This window comes from Pteronotus mesoamericanus, unplaced genomic scaffold, assembly GCF_021234165.1.
Source record: "Pteronotus mesoamericanus isolate MK-2021 breed Mesoamerican mustached bat unplaced genomic scaffold, CSHL_Meso_final contig_78, whole genome shotgun sequence".
Lineage (NCBI taxonomy): Eukaryota > Metazoa > Chordata > Mammalia > Chiroptera > Mormoopidae > Pteronotus > Pteronotus mesoamericanus.
The window spans coordinates 2,440,720-2,460,574 of NW_026555258.1; the positions used below are offsets into that span (position 1 = coordinate 2,440,720).

Below are 19,855 nucleotides of genomic sequence, written 5' to 3' on the forward strand. Positions count from 1 at the left end.
GAGTCTGCCCAGAGCCCTTTGTCCTTCCACACGAAGCGCGGGGGGCCGCTGGGGGTGGAGGTGGGTCCCGAGCCGCAGTCCCGCTGGGAGAGGGCCCTGGCTGGGCTGAGGGCCTGGCTGTGCAGGGGGCGGGGAGGTGGGAGGCCCCGGCCGGCAGGGCAGCCTCAGCTCTGTGTGGCTCCAATCTGTCCGGTGGCCCCAGGGGACGGACAGGAGGGTCTCCTCAGGGGAACACAGGCACTTGTGGCCTGCAGGCTGGGGCCCTGGGTCAGGAAGGGAGGTGGGAGAGGGCGGGGCCTGTCCATCTGCCCCACCGGCTGGAGGTGCCCAGCTCCAAGGCCCCCCATTCAGGCCTGGGCGCATGGGGGGCCGTAGCGCCGCTTTCCAGACGGGGGCCGAGGCTCGGGGGTTTAGGGAGGCCGCAGGTCCTGGCTGCAAGGTGGCAGGGCCAGCATCTGAGCCGGATCCCTCCGTGGCACTGACCTCACAGACCCCAAGTAGCGCCCCTGGCCGGGGGCGGTGGGGGGGAGCGGGAGCAGGAGCGCCCCAGGCAGCAGGTCGGACGGGCCCCGCGGGGCTGCACAGGGGCTGCCCAGCTCCTCCGGGTGCCGCCACGTGCCACCTGCTGTCCGTCCACCTGTGGCCAGACCAGCGTGTAGACGGCCCTCGGAGGATGCCCCTGAGGCGTCCTGCACGTGACTCCGGGGCTCTGGGAGGGAGGCGAGAGCCACAGCGAGCACAGCTGGCTCGCGGCCTGGCTCACCTGGGCCTCCTGGGGGGGGCGGGGATGAGGGGCCCTGCTGGGGCACCCACGGGGGCTGACCCTGGGCCGGCTGGCTTGACACAGCCCGGAACTGCAAAGGCGCCAGAGAGACTGCGCTCGCACGGCGGGGGTGGGGGCGTCTGCACAAGCCAGCGGGGTCCGCGGCCTTGTACGAGACTTCGGAAGCCAGGCCGAGACTCGGCAGGGGGCAAGCCTGGCACCCCAGGGCTGGTGGGCAGGCACCCCTCTCAGCTGCGCCCTGCACTGGGCCTGCCCCGTCTCTGGGACCGAAGTCTTGAACTGTGAGAGCCGAACCCTGAGCAGAGGCTGGGGGTCTGCAGGGGTGACGGACGAGCCGTGACGCTTTGAGGGCCACACTGCATCCGGTACAAAACTACAGGGACCCTGGGAGCTTTCTCCAGAGGGGCAGCGGCAGGAGGGGGCCAGAGACCCCGGCCACTCAGCCCCCAGGACGCCCGTCCATTCCAGGAGGTGCTCGGAAGCCACTGCCTGCGGTCCCGCTCCCCCCACAGCAGCCAGCCCTTGACACCCCCGTCCTGCCACTGCGGAAGCACCGAGGGCGCCCTCCCCAGCAGGCCAGGGCACCAGGGCGGCGAGCTGGGTGGGAGGGACGGCCTCTGGGCAGGACGGGCTCGGCTCCGGCTCCGGGCCAGGGAATGGCTGCCCCCTCCTTTCCTACCTAGCGGGGGTGAAGCGACCCGGCTCTCCACCCTGAGGGCCATCGGCCTGGGCGGGATGGGGAGGGCGAGGTGGCGGGCAGAGGAGGCCAGTGATGTCGGCCCCCCCGCCAGAAGCGCTGTGGCGGGGTGGTGCCGAGCAGGGTCCCTCGGGCTCAGGGCCGGGCCGCAGGGTCTGGCGGGGGGGTGGTGCCGAGGAAGGAGGCCCAGGTGCTGGAACTCAGTCTCCCCGCACAGGCCCTGTGCACTCCCCCAGCATCAGCCCGCATTGCCCCGCCCCCGCCCTGGGAGGTGGACTGCCCTGCACCAGGCCCACAGGGGTGCCTCCGAGCCAGAGCCCTTCCGGGGGCAGAGCAGATCGGCCGCCAGGCGGCCCTGCCGGGGGGCCGATTACATCCCTGGGGCCGGGCCTGAAGGCACAGACTAGCCCTGCTGGAGGCCCGCCCCACGGGACAGGGAGTGACGGGATGAGCACTCGGCCCGCCAGCTCCATGGGATGGGCGGAGAGGCTGCAGTGCCCTCGGCTTCTGGCCCTCTGATTACCCATCTGTGCTCAAAATACGTTCCTGGAACTGAGGCGGCCGCAGGACTCACTGGAATGGAAATCAATTTGATTAGAGAGCAGTCAATTACCGCCAGGACCGGGTGGATCCCGCCGAAGCCAGCTCCTCGAAGCGAAACCCGGGAAACTTTCTGAGGAAATGCCTGCTGGGAAGGGGCCCTGGGCAGGCAGGGGGCTCAAGGAGGGAGGGAGCCAGGCCACCCGCAGAGCGCCCAAGGGCTAGAGGTGTGGGGGAGACCCTGCCCTTATTCCCTCTACGGCCTCCTTCATAGAATGGGGTGGTGCTGATGCCGCCCCTTGGGGCTTGGGGGCCGGAAGGGGCCGTGCTTACAAAGATACACGGGTGCACAGTGCGCGGCACCCCGTCAGGGAATGTGCCAGGCGGGTTCTGCTCAGGCAAAGCTCAGCAGGTGCTCGGCACCGAGAGCCCAGGGAAAGCTGGGTCCTGCAGCCGCAGCCCATTACCCCAAAGCCAAGGCGGTGGGGTGCAGGCAAGCCCTGTGGGGTGGGGGCCTTGGCTTCCGCCCAGCCTGTGCTCCTGGGCCTGGCCACTTGGAGCCTCAGCCTCCTGTTCTGCACCCTGAAGCTGTGGAGGGAGGAGGGACAATCCCCGCAGGCGCCGGGCACACTGATGTCAGGAGCGGGGTGGCAGCAGCCCCCGCTCTGGTCCCCGTCTTCTGGGGGCAGGCATGAAGTGAGTCTGACCCTCAGCCCTGCCTCTAACACGGAGGCTGGCCTGGCTCTGCACTGCCCTGTCCCAGGGGGTCCCTTCAGCACGGCCTGGGCCAGGCCCTGGGCAGGGAGGCTCCCTGGATGGGCCTGGCACTTAGAGGAGAAGCCAAGCGGTGCCCAGGGTGGGTCCCGACGGATGCCTCTGGGAGGGCGCCCAGAGGCACAGGCTGGACAAAGACAGGGCACCCGGAGCCAGCTCCGCTGGGCGCCGGCCGGCATGGGGCTCAGGCCTGGAAAGACGGGAGCCCTGGGCCTGGAATGCCCGCCTGCTGGGCCCCTTGCTCCCGTGGGCCCCGCAGCTCGCCCTGGTCTCGTGCCTGTCACCCCAGGGCCTCGGTTCCGGCACGGCTCTGAGTTGTGTGCTCCCTGCACTGGTATTTAGAGAGCGGAGCAGATGGTGGGCGCAGTAACACTTTAAATTAAGGATTCCGAAAGCACATTAAATTTAGATTTAATAAGACAGTTACTGTATGGAAATCAGGGACCCATCGGTTACTCGTCACGTGTGGAGGTCCCATCCCTTTCTGCGTTAATCGCGGGGATTTTGTGCATGGGCCCTGGGGGTGGGGCCCAGCCCTCCCAGCTCCGCCCCCATGGCGGCCTGGCCCGTGGGACCAGCAGAGCCCAAAGCTCTGTCGTGGGCCCTTGCTCCCGGCGGAGCCCACAGAGGCCTGGGGCCAGCCTGGTCGATGTCACCACGTTCTCCAGGAGCCACTCTTTGTCCATTTTGCAGGAAAGGAGACTGAGGCAGAGAGGGGAAGGGACTTGGCTGAGATCACTGGAGTTGGGTGGGGCCAGGTATAGGCGGCTGATGGGGGATTGCGGGGCGTGGGAGACAGTGGTAGGGAGGAGGCCAGGCCTGGGAGGGGCGCCTGCTGGGTGCGGGGGACGAGACACCCCTGGATGCAGCCCCTGGCCCCTTAGCAGGAGCGGTTGGCAGGCAGGAGGCAGGGTGCAGGGGGGACAGGGGAGCACTCCTGGGCCTCGGCCCCTCTGTCCCAGGCCCCCCCCCCCCAGGCCTGCTGCCCACAGACAGGCCGGCCTGCTCTCCTCAGCACCCCCCACCGCCCCCCGCCCCCGGGGCACCGCACCTGCACTTCCTCTCAAACCAGGGGCTGGAAGCTGCTAAGCCCAGCTGTGATCTCTAGTGGCCACAATGAATCTGGTCGCTTTGTTACCCCCAAGATAAAAGGGGAGGGCCCTGGGTCTCTAGACAGGAACAAACCAGTTCCCTCCCCATAACAGGTCAAGGCCCTTGTTCAGTTCCTGTAACTGGCAGCTGTGCTATTAACAGCTGATCTGTTTGACCCTAGAAGCGGACGCTATCACCTGCTTCACGCGAGCCCAGAGGGCTGTGGGGGCAGCTTGGCCCGGTGGGGCCTGAGCCCCGGCCGGCTGGCCTCCGGCAGGTGTTCAGCAAGGCGGGGCTCAGCAGGTGGCTGGGGACTGGCTGCCTGATACCTGGAGCCAGGCTTCCAGGGACAAGGGGCGGCACCTGCTTCCTCCAGGAAAGTCGCCGCACTGCAGGGGACCTTGCTTCTCCCCGTTTGTCACCTCCCGGAAAGGACCTAGGGTGAAGGAGGCAGAGAGCCTGAGGGGGGTTGCCTACCACACAGGGCCCCAGGCCAGGCACAGGGTCACTCCCTGGGGCGGCCGTCAGAGGGGGAGGGCAGTGGTCACGTCCCCAGGTGGCGACAGCATCCCTTCTTGATGGCTCACGGGAGGTTTTGCCTGAACCTGTGCTGGGATCCCTGCCGTCACTGGCCTTGAGCTCAGCCCGTCTGCCCGGTCCAACCCTGGGCTGGGCACAGCGCTGGGCCAGAGGGCACCCTGCCCACCACGGCCACGGGCCGGCCTCGCTTTCCTCGTCTGGAAAGGTGGAGGTGGTGCCCGCGCAGTGTGGCCGCAGAAGCCACCTTTTCTCAGGGGATGGCGAGGATCCACAGAATCACGGGGGAGACAGCAGGCACCCAGGAGAGCCGGGTGGGAATGGGGGACCCTGCATGGGCTCCGGTCCCCTGTCCCTCCTCCCCCGCCCCGCCCCAGTACACATGCAGGGTGGAGGCAGATGGCCAGGGCTGCTGGGAGCCCGGGAAAGCCTGCGGGGCCCGGGGGCCTCGGAGTGCTGGGGGGCCCTGCCTCCAGCTAGATGCATGCACAGGAGCCCCCGAAAGAGAAGGGGGGCAGGGGTCAGCACGCACAATCTCTGGTTTGTTGGGAGGACCACACAAGACAGGCACCCCTGAAGATCTGACTTACTGGGGGGACAGGGAGGGCGCCCCCTGCACCGGCCCCGCCCTCTCTGCTGTGGCCGTGGGCTGGGCTGGCTGCTCATACCGCTCTCCTGGGAAGCTGTCACCGGCAGTCTGCAAACATCCCTTCCCGCTCCGCCGCTGCCTGCCAAGTGCCGCCACCAGCTTGGCTCGCAGGCCTCGCACAAGCTGCCGGGCCTGGCACGGGGCTCCCCCAGGCCTCCCTCTGAGCCGGCTGGGAGGGCTGTCCCCACACGCTCCGAGTCTCGCAGCCCCCGCCGCTCCTGGCCTTCTCCCCTTGGCGGCCCCTGCAGCTCCTAAGGCCCCCGGGGACCCCGCAGCGGCTCGCCGACACCTTTGCAGAATGCGCCTTCACAGAACTCTGGGGAGCTGGCGCATTTGGGAGCGTTGAGGAGCCCTAGGAGGGAGCAGTGTCACAGAGCCTTGGGGACAGGTCGCCTCTTGAGGTCAGCATTGTGCCAATGCCCAAGACACTCCACTCAGCCCTGGGAGGCCCTCGGGGTCCAAGCGCCTGGGAGCTATTCAGAGTCACAGGTCCCTTCAGGAAGGGTGTCAGCACCACTGGATGGGCCCCTGTGGGTGCGAGACCCTGGCTCGGTCACGACCCGGACCCTGGGGTGTGGGGCAGGGCAGCGGAGGGCGGGGGCCAGAGCTCCCCCCACTCCCTTGCAGCCCAGACCACACCGGGCCAGTCTCCCCGGTCTCCCCGGGCCCTCGCTGGCAGGAGGGAGGCGTTTAGCCCCCCAGCCCCACCAGGGGCCCCCAGTCCTGGGGCCTGGGGCCCCAGCCTCCGAAATGCTCCAGGGCTTGGCCCTCAAGGCTGTGCTGCACAATTTAAAATGAACAATCGTGCCGTCTCGTGGCCTCATAATTAAGTGTCTCTTCATCCCGATTATTGTCAGAGAGTGATTTGTTCTCTGGCAATAAAAAACCAACCCGCTTCAGGTGGGGCCTGAGAGCTGCTTCGTGCCTTCCACCTGAGCCCGAGCCGGGGTGGGGGAGGCGCCCCTCTAAGGCTGCGAGGCCCTCCCCCCTGGTTTTCTTCTCAGACACCCTGGGGGCTGGGAGGAGGCCGTGGAACCTCCTGCCTGTATTCGGGGGCTGCCAGGCAGGGTGGTGGGCGGCCTGGCCCCTGGCTGGCCTCCGGCTCAGGGCCCAGTGAGGGAACATGGATGGTTCTCGGGTGTGTGCTCCCCACACACATGCACATGCTCATGCACACACGTGAACATGGCACATTAGGCCCCAGGGCCACTCTCCAGGGCTGGAGAAGGGCCCTAGCGGCGGGGACAGGGGCTTTGGGCCCGATTTAGTCTTGGTTCCTCAGAGAGAGGCCCCAGCGGGCCTCAGCTTCTCCACCCACAGAAAGGGGTGATGACCTGCTCCTTCCCTGTCTCCTAGGGGGACAGAACCTAGCAGTGGGAGGGACAGAGGACAGCCGGGCGGAGCCCGCCAGAGCCCAAGGCCACCCTGCACCATGCTGGGCGGGAGCTGTTCAGGGCAGTGGGCCGTGCCCCCGGGGCCCGACTCCTGCCTACAGATAGGGCCCCGAGCAGAACACAAGCCATTTTCCTTTGAACATTAAAAAAATCAGGGCCAGAATGTGCATAAAAGAGGTTTTTGCGAGGGAGGAGAAAATGGGAAATAATGAGCTAACAAAAGGAATTTGGTTAAACATAATCTTCTAATAAGAATCGACTTTAAAATTATGGTTATTAGCCATACTTCCTTTCAGGAGCAGTTAAAGACACTTCCGAAGGTGAGGCAATTAAAGTCCAAGTTTATATTGCACACGATAGCACGAGCCGCGAACGAGGTGAGCATTACCCTTGACGACTGAGGAAACGTGGCACTGGACTCGGGCCAGCACACCCCCCTCCCCGCCGCCGCGGTGTCCAGACGGGCAGTGTCCAGAGGTGCCTGGGTTCCGGCTTGTGGCGGTGTCCACCCCGGGGAGGGACGAGGCGGGGGGCTGCACGGGCCCTCTCGCAACCGCGTGTTCAGCAGCTCCGTAGACGCAGGGGAGGGCCCCGTGGAACGGGAGGTCAGTCTGGGGCAGGGCAGCAGTAGGGCTGCCGGGAGCCAGGTCGAAGGTCAGAGGCGGGGCTGGCCTGGGTCATGGCCTGGTTGGTGACCGGGGCTCTGGGAGTCCTGCCACCCCAGAAGCCGGGACAGAATGTGCCGGATGGCGGAGGCTGACAGCTGCCCTGGGGGCACCTTTGCCCGGCTCCCCCCGGGACCCTGCTCAGCGAATGGCTGCCACGCGCTCCCTGCGGCCCCCGAATTTTCTCCCTCCCAGCAGCGCCCCTTTGCAGGGGAGGACTCCGACATCCGGACACGGGGCTGGGCTCCTGGTCAACCCACTCTGGCCCTGAGCCCAACGCTCCCGCCCACCCACGCCCAGCCCATCCCCCCACTTGGGTCAGGCGTCTCTGGAGCCTCCTCCTGCCCTGCCCTGCCCTGCTTCTGGCATCTGCTCAGGCAGGGGACGCTGGTCCAACCACAGCTCGGAGGGCCCTGGGGGCTGGAGGTGGCACCACACAGGGGACACTTCCCCAGCCCCTGCCGCCTCTTGCTGTCCCCAGAGTCCCCCCTGGGAACTGGGGCCTGGGGTGGACGCGGAGACCAGGCGTGAGTGAGTATCTCTTGACCGGCTTTAAAAGCAGCGCCTGAGCAACCGCATAAATGCACAAGGCAGACACACTGGCTGGTGGTGGCGGGATGTCAGATCCTGCCGCCTGAGCGGGTGGAGGCTTGGAGGCGGGGAGTCCGACGGAGGCCCAAGGGGCGCAAGGACGAAGAGGACAGCCTGCAGCTCCTGGGGGGAGGGGGAGGGGACAAGCCTATACCTGTTGGCTTTGGACAAATTCTCTGGGCCTGGGACGCAGGGACGCCCCCTGCAGCCGGGAGCAGTCACCGACCCTCGGGTGCTCCCCTCGGATGCTCCTCTCGGGTGCTCCTCTCGCGCACTGTCCTGGGCTGGAGGCCCGGGGTTGGATGAGGCCTTTCCTGAAGCTTGACCCCTTGAAATGCTAAACCCCGTTCAACCTTTTTGGTTGGGAACGTCGGTGCCTGCCTTCTCGGGAGGGGCCATGGACGGATCGTCACCGGCAGGGGCAAGCCTGAGCTCCAGGCTCCTCTGTCCCTCCGTCTAGCTCCACCCCCGCTCTGCTTCTGAGCCAAAGCTAGGCTTGGGGTGGGCACCAGAGCCCAGAGATGCTGACTCGAGGTGAGGAAACCACACGGGACTAGGCGGGCCCTGCCTCAGCCCTGTGTCTCCAGGCTGAGAGTCAGCCCGCAGCCTCCTCCTCCGGGGCCCTGCTTTCTTAGCGTCCAGGCCTCCTCTGACCATCAGGGAGGGCTCCCGGGTCCCGGGCTCCTTCAGCACCGGTGCGGCCCCGCCCCCCTGCAGGGCCGGTGGGGAGGGCGCGGCACCGGCGGGGGCGGGCGGTGTGCACAGCCACCCCCGTATTTATCTCGCTGTGGCCTCCGCCAACGAGACTGCGATGGATCTGAGACAGGGCCGTGCAGTCTCACACCTATAACTTTAAATTAAAAAGCCACGCGTGTTTATGGCTTCCCCCGGCAGCTCCGCGCGGCAGCCCCATAAAGATGATATTATGGTACAAGCCATTATGTGCCGAGCTGACTGTATATACATTTCTAAATGGTTCGGCAAACAGCAGCCTACTTACGGGCAGGGAAGGGGAGCCGGTTCATTTGGGGTAACAAATGGCCCTTGATTTGATTTTAAATGCAATGACAGCCAAATTTATTTCTTATTTAATCACTTCCCTGTGCTGTTGAGAGCCGGCGATATTAAACTCCACGTGCGGCGCCGACTCTGGAATCAGCGCTAGAGGCGGGTGAATAGATTATGTTTATGGGGTCGCGGGAGACCACGGAGCGGCGCGCGGAGCCGGAATGGGGGCTTTTGTCATTTATACAGTTGCTTATATCATTGTTTCTTCCCGCTCCCAATTTTTCAGTAATAAAAATATAGGCAATGTGGTTCTCTTTGCATTACAGACAAACCATCTTGATTCTATATTAAATATTTTTATGAATCCCGGGTACTCCGAGGCGCTCGCGCGGATAAGCCGGGCTGCACGGTCGGGATCCCTCCGCCCTCCTCCGCCACGCGGCCTGTTTGCTGGGCGCTGTGCGTGTACTTGGCGGGATATTCGCTCGACAAACTCCGGTCGGGTAGGGAAATGGCTCCGCAGCCCCAGTTTGTGTCCGATTTAATTAGGAATTACTATCTGGAATCCCTCACAAGCGCCGGCTGTAGCCCGTGGCTCCTGGCCAGCGTCTGCCGAGGAGCTGAGTGGAGGAAGCGGGGGGCGGGCAGCGGAGGGGTCTCCTGCAGCGCCCAGTGAGTGTTTGGGGCCCGCGCGACAACAGAGGCCACTGGGGTGTGAAGTGGCAGACAGTGCCGAGGGGCAGCTGCTACAGGGACCCCAGTCTTGTGGAACGGCCGAGGAGAGGCCCTGTTGGGGGGTGGGGAAGGACAGGGGCCCAGCTCGGCCAGCACCCCGCGTCCATGGGTGGTCTGGGCCAGCCTGGCTGGCCTCTTGCCATGATGGGGACACATGGTTGAGGGGGGGACAGGCTGGGATCACCAGTGGGGACAGTTTCCTGATGGAAGGTCTCTTTCCAGCCAGCACTGTGGACCCCTCCAGAGCCAAGAGGGTCACTTCCCTGGGGAGCCGAAGGAGGTGGCGGTCCCAGCGGCGGACAAGTCCCACTTGTCCATTTCCCCTCCCCCCAACTCATTTGCTTCCAGTGGGGCTAGCACAGTGACGGGACCCCTCCTGGTGGTCCTGGGGCATCCGCTCTTGGGTGGGCACAGATGGCAGCCTCCCCAGCTGCCTGGCTGCCTGCGAGGGGCAGGGGGCTGGTCCCAGGGGTTCAAATGGCTCTGGGGACACCGTGAGGCAGCCAGTCCATGGCAGAGGCGGGCGCAGGTAGTTGTGCTGAGTCGCGGAGCGTTTCCTGTCCAGCGCAGCAGCAGAGAATGGCGTCAGACATTCCTCCAACGCCCAGGCCCCCCTTCCACCCAGGCCACCATCACCCCCTCGCCTCCCAGCCCGCCCTGCGAATGACATGGTGGTCCCCCAGGGACCTCTTGTCAGGCTCAAGCATGGGCTCTCCAGTGTCCGTCCACCCCTGAATCTCCCTACACAGGTGGGACTCATGGACTCCACGCTCGGGGCCCAGGGGAGGGTTAGGACAGCTACCGACTCTGCCAGCCGGGGGCTGGGGGCCTCAGACAAGCCCACCCTTGTCCTCCATGCCCACGTCCTGGCCTGGCTCCGGGTGAGCCTTGACCCCCAGTCCCTGGAAGCTCACCCAGGTGCGCCTCGGCCGGAAGGTGCTGGAGGAGTAGCCTGGGGAGGCTCCCTGGAGGAGGAGCTCTGGAGAAGGCCCTGCGTCCAGTGTGAGGCAGGTGAGGCCCGGGCAGGGGGCGCGGGGGAGGGCAGTGCAGGAGAGGCAAGCAGAAGAGGCCCAGGTGCCGGGCTCTGGAGCCAGCACAACCACCGGTGGGGTGCCACTCAGCCAGCTCCCTGTGCTGGGAGAGCGACCACGGGCACCGCTGCAGGACAGCCTGGGGACGGCCACGCACCGGTGCTCAACGCTGGACATTCAAAGTGACGGGTGTCCCCTGCGAGGGGAGAAGGGGCAGAGCCAGCATCCAACCGGGTCAGGCCTGAGACCGGGGCCCGGCTGGACCTGGAGGACGGAGAGGTGACCAGGCACCGCAGAGCAGTCTGGCCCGGGCAGGTCAGTGGGGGCCAGGCTCGCGCCCTGTGGAGGTCCCGGCACCGCAGGGCCCAGGGCAGGCGGGATCCACCTTCAACACGTCCTTCGCTTACAGACCAGCCGGGGGTCCTGGGGGCCCGGCCTGGGGACAGTGTGTGTTGAGGGGGCAGTGCCCGAGGACTCAGCTGCCGCCGCGGCCGAAAGCGCTCCCGGAGGAGAAGGGGCGGGCAGTGTCTGGCCGGGCCCCCAGGGAACACCGTGTTCCCACCGCCTCCTCAGCGGAGACCCGATCTGAATGCGGAGCCTGTGCCAGGCCGAGGGCCATGTCCAGCGACGCCAGGCGGGGCGAGGGGAGGAGAGGGAGGGTGGGAGTGGGCCTCCGGCTGCCATCCCAACCTGAGTCCCGTGGCCCTCGGGGGAGGCCCCTCCCTGGCAGAATCAGCTGAACGAGGTGGGGCCCCTCGGGATCTTGCTCCTCCCGGAAAGTTCTGTTCCTGTTGGGACAGAGGTGGGGGGGTGAGTGAGTTAATTTCGAGGAGCCGCCCAGTCACCTCCCATCTCTATGCCTCCCTGTCACCATCTTTCGTCAGCCTTGTCCCCCAGGGTGGGAGGGGCGACCACGTGAGTAACAGGGGCCGGGGCAGCCAGATGGTGCCTGTATTCTCCGTGCTCCCTGAGCCCTCTCCCGCCTGCTTGGGTTGCCCCTGAGACTGGGCGCTCGGGGGGGCGGGAGGGCTGAGGGGCATGGGCACACAGGCTGCCCCACGACCTGATGGCCCTGAGACCGAGAGGGACTGTCTGTCCTCGCCCACGAAACGGGGGTGGAACGCCCAGCCCCAGGGCTGATGCGCCCCTGTGAGCCAGCCTGCACTCTCAGCGCAAGGAGAAGGGGAAGACCTGGAGGGGCCACACGGCTGGCCCCCAGCGCGGTGCCAGGTCCCGGGAGCCCCGAGGGGCAGGGCTGGGGCCTGAGGCCCTGGGGAGGGACCGCAGGCAGCCCCTGTGCTCGCTGACGCCAGCTGTGTGTGGACCAACATCAGCCAAGGTGCCTTGAGGGTCTGGGACAGCCCCCTCTGCTGGTGCTGGGGAGGGGGTCATGTGTCCCTGAAGGGTAGGCCACCGTCCGGGAACTGACAGGGTCTGAGGTGGTCGACGCAAGTGCAGCCAAAAAATTCTTGGTGGTTTTCAGCCCTGAAGAGCCGGGGAAGCACGTGACTCCCTTCCAGCCTCCTCGACCTCGACCGGGGAGAAACCTGACAACCAGGCCTCGGCCTGCGGCCAAGGTCAACGCCAGCAGTGACGCAGCGGGACGGCACACACCCTGATAGGACGGGTGAGAAGGACCCCTCACCTCGGCAGCCTTTGTCCCCCAAACCCACCTGTCTGACCATGAGGGACACACCAGATGGGTCCCAGCAGAGGGACCATCTACGAAATCTCCGACCAGTCGTCCTCTCAGCCATCAAGGTCATTGGAAACAAAGACAGTCTGAGACACTGTCACAGAGGAGCCTAAAGAGATGTGACGACCGAACGTCCTCTGGAGTCCTGGATCCTGGGGCAGAGAAGGACATTAGGTAAAAACTAGGGAAATCTGAGTAATGTACGGACTTTAGTTAATGAAAAAATATATTCCTGCGGGGCGGGGGTGGGGGTTGCCAGGCAACTCTGGGATAAGATGTGACCTTGGTCAAGTCCCGGCTGGGCATCGGGACCGGGGCCTGTGTGGTCCCTCCAGCCCCTGCCCCCAGGCCCCTGTCCCCCACCCTCCCTGTGTCGCAGAGCCATGGTAGCAGCCTTGCCCTCTGTGTCTGAGTCCCTGGTCGCACAGGGCCGTCTGGATGAACAGTGAGAGACGCCTGTCCCGGAGGAGGGGAGCTCCATCTCGGGTGCGTGGGTCCTGAGGCCTCGGGGAGAAGAGAGGAGCTGGGCCACGGCAGGAGGGGTGGGTGGCGCTCCGGAAAGGCGGGCGTTCGGGGGGTGGGAGGGGGTGGCCGGAATAACCGCATTTTAACCCGTCATAATGTGGAGAGTTTTGTTATGAAAAACACCAGAAAGCCATTAATGTAAATCATGAAATATTCAGCAAGGAAGTCGCTTAAATGTCTCGTGTTCCCAGAAACGGTGTCGAATGCTTCCTGCGTCGGGCGCCCAAACATCAGCTCTTCCGTGCGCCCGCAGGGCCATTATCTCAGAACTGGAAGCATTAGGTCATCGCCGCGGATGGCAGCCTCGCGCGGGGTGAGTGACGGGGCGCGGGGACAGAGGCGCTCCCGGGCAGCGGCCGCCGCCTCCCTCCTGTGTAGCCGTGTCGGCATGCGCTTTCGGGGCTCCCAGCAGCAGGGCCGGAACCCACGTGCTGTCACCAGGGGACGGTGGGCGACAGGGCCTCTGGGCCGTCAGTCGCCCTGGGAGCAGTGTCCACGTGCCAGCCCCCCAAACACGCCGCCCCCACTCCATCAGCCACAATGACAGCGCACGAGCTGCTCGCCTCTCATGGCCGCAACGGGCTTCTCCTGACGGGCCTGTCGCCTCATCCTGACAGACCAGGGTCGCGTGGCCAGTGAGCGTGGAGGGGAGGACCCGACCCACACCTGCGGGATCTCAGCCTCCTCTGGACACACTCAGGATAATGCAAAACACAAAACCACGAGGCGCAACAGAAGACAAGGACGCGATGCTGTCGGACAAACAGAAAACAGCAGGGGCCGGCGAGGCTGTGGAGCCGCCAGGGCCCTCGGGCGAGGGTGGCGGGCGGGGGAAACGGGGCGGCCGCCGGGGAAGGCGGCGGGGTGGTCCCCGAAAAATTGAATGTAGAATGACCCCACGGCCCAGCAGTCCCACTTCGGAGTATGTTCCCCAAAGAACTGGAAGTAGGTCCTCAAGAGACACTGACACAGGCTCGTTCACAGCAACGTTAGTCATAAAGTCAAAGTGGAAACAGCCCAGCGCCCACCGACAGGGAAACAGCTGGCCGAAATGGGGTCCCTCCTTGCCGGGGAGTATTATTCAGCCTTCAAAAGGACGGAAATCCTGGCGCTGCTGCAATGTGAGTGAGGCTTGAAAACAGCGTGTTGAGTGAAATAAGGCAGTCACAGAAGGACAGTCCTGTGTGGCCCCACTCACACGCGGTCCCTGGAGAAGCAGATCCACAGAGACGGGAAGTCAATGGTGGGGACCGGGGCCGGGGCTGGGGGAGGCGTGGGAGTGAGTGTTTTCATGGGGACAGAGTGTCCGTGTGGGAGGATGGACAGCCCTGGGGAGAATGGTGGCGGCGGTGGCACAACAGTGTGAATGTCCCTAATGCCACTGAGCCGCGCCCTGAGACCTGTTAATATTGGTAGATTCTGTGCTGTGGGTATTGTACCATAATGTAAACATAAAAATAAAAATAAGACAAGAATGGTAATGAGCGCGGCAAAGAGGCGCGATGGTGAGATGGGAAGCCACAGGCCCTCAGCCTCTGGTCCGAGGGACGGCGCTGCCCCGGGGCCGACAGGTGCGGGGGCGGGGGCGGCGGGGCGGGGCGTTTCAGCACCTTGGAGAGGGCCAGGGCCGCACCTCGGTGCGTGGGGGAGCCTGCAGTGGAGGGCGCAGAGCCGGGCCAGGCGGAGCAGGTGGAGGCTCTCTCGCTGAGACGTGCCAGGATGCTGCCCACCTGGCTCCTTCGGGCTCTCCCTGCAGCGGGCGGCTGCTCCTTCCTGAGGCTTCGGGCCGAGGGCCCTCCCACCCCAGGCGGGTAAGGGATGCTGTTAAAGGTGCTCAGGGATCTGGGTCCTGTTTCCCTGCACTGACCCCCATCCCACCCCCCACCCCATGATCTTGGGAACGCTCCTGCCCATCTCTGGGCCTCTTTTATTTTAAAAACTTTTCATTGAATTTACTGGGGGGACACTGGTTAATAAAATGATACAGGTACAAGTCTATGATACTCTGGGCCTCTTGACTGTGCCTGCAGCCACTGGGTCTTCCTGGACGCCAGCTGCCCGTTCGGCCCAAGGCGGGGCGCAGAGGGGAGCCCAGGCAGGAGGGGAGGCCTGGTTCCCGAGCCGTGTTCTGCCGGAGGCCCCTTGGCCCACACCTCAGCTGGGGTGGTGTGGTCCTGGCTCCTGGGGGCGCTCGCTGTTTCACCACAGGGAAGCCCTGGGTGTGCTATGGGCATTGGGGGGGGGCAGGGCTCACAGCGGAGCCAGCTCTACCCCGCGAGGACCCTCCTGACAGGGCTGACGCAATCCTCTGACCCATCGCTTCAAGCTCCACAAATGCCGCTTCAGCCAAGCGCACGTACGCTTCCAGAAGGTGAGCTTCAGGAGGCCCCAGCCACTCGGACCCTCTGCGTCGAGGTCCAGGGGAGGTGAGGGACATCCAGTCCCAGTGAAACTCCTCTGGCCCCGAATGGACAGTGTTCACCCGGGTCACCGAGGCCCTCTGTGTGCCCTGCATGGTCACCGATGGGCATGCGCTCACTGGCACTGGCATGTGCGTCCCGGTGAGGGGGTCGGGAAGGACCACCTGAATGCTCAGAAGCACCCAACCTCAGGAGAGACAGGGTGGTCAGGCCCGGGTGGGCCCGAGGGCCTCGCTGTGGCTACCAGCAGAGGGCACTGTGGGGCCCTGGACGCCCCAGTCCCATCCTGGCTGTGGAGAGGGAGCAGGGACCGGACTCCCTGGGAGAGGCGCAGGAGGCCGGGGCGGGGGGCGGCCGCCTGCAGCCTGGAGTGCAGCCCGAGGGCCGGGCCGCGGGGCCCGGCAACCCCACCTGGCCCCCGCAGGGCGGCACTGCTCCCAGGAACTGGCCGGCTGACCAGACCAGTTGCTGCCAGTCTGTTCTTTTGGGGCCTGGAAAATCCCTATTCATGACAGCAAACTTAGAAATGAAATAATACACTGTTCTTTGAAAAAGTAAATTGTGACACCGGAATATTCATGAGCTGTGGTTTGGCGGGAAGTGGCAGCGGCAGGGAGATCATCATTTGGTTAGGCCAGCAGAGGGATTTTAGGGAAGGGGACCTGCCACTTGAGGAAATGGGCTATTAATACTTTCCTGTTTGCTGGGCCTGAACAGTGTGTTTAATGTCAGAACAGATTAACCCTCGGGCCACTCGCATGTCCTGGGTCCCTGCAGCCTTGGTTCCCCTCCCCCAGCCCATGCACACAGGACCTGCACCAGCTCCTGCTTGGGAACCCAGAAAGTGCGTTGGGAGCTGGAGGGAGGCTCGCCTGGCAGAGGTGCAGGACCAACCCCACACTAGGAAATGCCCCAAACCTCTCAGCTGGGGGCTGAGCAGGATCCCCCCAAAGCTCGTGGGCACCTGGAACCTCAGAAGGACTTCAGGTGGAAATCAGGTCTTTGTGGATGTAATGAGTTAAGGACTCCAAGATGAGGTCGTCCTGGATTAGGGTGGCCCTCAATCCAATGACTGGTGTCCTTTAAGAGGAGAGGCACTAAGAAGGAGATTGGGTCCTGGCTGGTGTGGTTTAGTGGATTGATCGCCGGTCTGTGAATCCAAGGGTCGCTGGTTGGATTCCCAGCGTAGGACACCTGCCTGGGTTGAGGGCCAGCTCCCCAGTAGGGGGTGCGCTAGAAGCAACCACACATGAATGTTTCTCTCCTTCTCTTTCTCCCTGCCTCCCCACTCCCTAAAAATAAATAAAATCTTAAAAAAAAAAAGAGAGAGAGAGATTGAGACATTGAGACACAGGGAGAAGGCCAAGGACGACAAGGCAGTGATCAGAGCAAGGTGTCTCCAAACCAAGGGACACTGAGGCTGTCTGGTGACACCAGAAGCCAGGAGAGACCTGGGACAGATCCTCTGTCACAGCCCCCCAGGGACTCAGCCTTGCTGACACCTGGGTCTCAGGTGTGTGGCGTCCAGAACCAGGCGAAAGTAAATCCCTGTTGCTTGATGTCCCCTTCTCTGCGCAACTTTGGTCTGGCCGCCCCAGGACAGTCCTCCATTTGGTGACAGCTGGAAGGTGGCCAAATGAGGGGGCCGGTGAGAACAGGCTGGTGGGCCTGGTGCTGTTTTTTGCTGGGCACAAGGTGTGACCAGATGCTGCCTCTCCTCTTTCTGGGCCTGGGGTCTCCCACGGCAGGGGGCAGGGCCAGAGCCATGCTTCCCAAACTGGGTTCCCCAGTGCACCCACCACGTTGGTGGGGCCACTTCCTGTTGTTGGAGTGCCTCAGTACCCACCTCTTCCTCCCTCTTGATGCTTGGTGGGCTCCTAGGCACCCTTCACTGCCCTGTTCCATGACCTTCCCCCTTCCCTCAGGGTGTCAACAGAGCTGCTGTATCCTCAGAGTTCAGCACACACTGCAGGGGCTGTGGATGCATGGAGCTGGCCCCTTTCCTGTCACCAGCTGTCCGAGCAGGACCATGGCTCGCCCCTGCCCTCTCGTGGCCGCCTTGAGGAACCACTGGTGGCTGCTGTTGGAGGTTTTGGGACCTCAAAGCGGTGGAACACACTCAGGGCAATGAGAACTGGATCAGACTTGGAGTCGCTTTTGCTGGGAGACCCTTCCCAGTCTTCCCAGCCAAGAGCTGAGTTGGTGGGGTGGGAGGATCATAGGAAGAGGGGTCGTCCCCTTGGCTGCCATCACCCAGGGCAGTTCAGGCTCTTCCCAGAGACTGTAGGTGCTGGGTGGGAGCCAGGACTGGGGTGGGCCCTGCTGGCTCTCCTGGATTCAGCCCTGTGCATCCAAGTGCCTCCCAGCAATGTCCACTTGGGTGTTCCCCTGCATGTGCAGATAAGCATGTGCAGGGTTGAGCTCAACACGCCTCCCACCTTGCCTTCTCCTCATCCTCTTTGAGGTGGTGACACCGCTGTGCGGCTGTGTGCCCTGTCACCCAAGCTGGGAGTACTCATGTCATTCTTGATTTTTTTCTTATTTAGCTCACCCCACATGGTGCCCCAGGTCTTCTCTGTCCACGAGACTGTGTAACAATCAGCACTTCTGTCTCCTGCTCAGAGCCCCACTCCTGGGACAGTATCCTGGTGACAGTTAGTAAACACTAGACTGGACAAACTGAATTTGCACGTGTCAGAATGATCATATGAGGACATGTGCACAAACTGGTGTGAAGAGCAAACGCCCAAAAGCGCCAGACGCTAGGACGGGCTCTCCATCTAGATTGGCTGACCCCCTCTGGGAACAGGACCTGTGTCGCGTCTCTCTCCGCTCAGTAAAGTTGTTTTCTTCCTCCCTCGCCCAAGGACATTTTTTCATTGTTTTTAGAGAGAGGAAAGGAAAGACAAACATCGATGTGAGAGAGAAGCATCAATTGGTTTCCTCTCACACATGCCTGGATCGGATATCGTAAGTACTGGACCGGGGATTGAACCCACAACCTAGGTATGTGTCCTGGCCTGGACTCGAACCGGTAAGCCTTTGCTACAGGACGACGATCCAACCCACTGAGCCACATCGGCCAGGGCTCAGTACAGGCTGTTTTGAATGAATAAAATGAGTGAGTGCAGGTCGGTCACATGGACTGGGTGTGGCCCTGACCCAAATAAGCACTGATATTTGTCACCCTGCAGGAAGTGCCTGTGCTGAGTCGCCGGGCAGCTCCCTTTCCTCAGGTGCACGCAGGCCGGCCTGAGTGTAGTCAGAAGCTCTGCAACCGCGTGGAGGCCCAAGACCCGAGGGAGACCGCGCACTGCTAACAAGTCCCCCAGGTGCTGCTGCGGGTCTGGGGACTGCACTTGGGGAGAAACTCTGCTCAAGGTCAGTGCCCCCAAAATAAACACAATAGCAGCCACATACACAATTTAAAATTTTCTAGAAGCCACCTCTTCAAAAAGTATAAAGAAACAGGTGAAATCAATTTCAATATATTTTACTTTACCCGATATACCCAAACTATTGTGTCAACATGTAGTCAACATTAAAACATTTAAGTATTTTACATTGTCTTTTCCTGCTAACTCTCGGAGATCCGGTGTGCATTTTACACTTGGAGCCCAGCTCAAAACGGGCTGGCAAACGCAACGGCACCATGTGGCTAGTGGACCTGAGCTGCAAAGCACAGGCAGGCAGGTGCGGGAAGAAAGGAGTGAAAAGAGAACTACATCTCCCTGGAAGCTCCGGGCGCACGCCCTGACGTACTTCCGGCGCGCCCCCTTCGGAGAACCACACCTCCCGGCATGCCCGGGCGCGCCCCACGACGCACATCCGGCGCAGAGGCGACAGCGCGCCCCCGGCGGCTCGGCGGCGGAGCGCGGCGACAGCTCGGGCGGCTGCGAGTGACAGGCGGCCGGCCGACGGAGCCGGGGCGGGGCGGCGGCCCGCGAGCGAGCGCGCGGTCGGCCTGGCCCCGCCCCCGCCCCGCCCGGCCTGCCCGGTGACCTTCAGGGCGCGGGCGGCGGGCGCAGGCCCGGGCGGCGGTGGCGGCGGTGGCGGCGGCGGGATGTTCGTGCAGGAGGAGAAGATCTTCGCGGGCAAGGTGTTGCGGCTGCACATCTGCGCGTCCGACGGCGCCGAGTGGCTGGAGGAGGCGTCCGAGGACACGTCTGTGGAGCAGCTCAAGGAGCGCTGCCTCAAGCACGTAAGGCCCGCCGCCCCTCGGGGCCTCCGGCCCCCCACCTCCGCGCGGACTGCGGGAGCGTCTCCCGCCCTTTTTCTCAGCCACCCCCCCTTCCCGACCCCCAGACCCGGGCTCCGGGCCAAGCGCTTTACATTTCGCCCTCCCGCTGAACTTCTGCAGCCCAGGAGGTCGGGGCAGATCGGGAACCGGAGGCGGGAAGAGGCGAAGTCGCCGCGGAGAGCTGGGCCTCCCGGTTTGCCAGCATTCGTGCTGCCGTGCTGGTGGGATGAGGTTCCGGATCTTTCAGCAGCTCCCCCAAGAGCTGTGAATTAGCGCCGCGGAAAGAAGGGACCCACAGCGGGGAGGTCACTTGCCCTTCCCTGCAGAGCCGGCCTCTTGGAGCCGTTTCCTGCCGGGTGGCCTGCGGGCCGGGCCCTGGCACGGCCGCTTGTGCCTCATGGAATCACTTAAAAGTGTCCTGCTTTCCTGTGGCCTTTACACGAATACGGGCCCGGGTCCGAGGAGCGGGATCTCCTC

General features: G+C 63.9%; 1 protein-coding gene across 2 annotated transcripts in view; it reads left to right on the top strand.

Annotated features, from left to right (window-relative positions):
* UBAC1 (UBA domain containing 1) overlaps window positions 1-19,855 on the top strand; it is a 42,062-nt gene that overhangs the window by 2,963 nt on the left and 19,244 nt on the right. Inside the window, exons 1-2 of one of the 2 annotated variants that reach the window (XM_054584163.1) lie at window positions 19,075-19,079; window positions 19,190-19,339. In XM_054584163.1, coding sequence (XP_054440138.1) covers window positions 19,202-19,339 — 138 coding nt within the window. In that variant the 5' untranslated portion in view covers window positions 19,075-19,079; window positions 19,190-19,201. Of the gene's footprint in view, window positions 1-19,074; window positions 19,080-19,189; window positions 19,340-19,855 lie in introns of those variants that run through there. The other variant, XM_054584164.1, reaches the window with a different exon arrangement.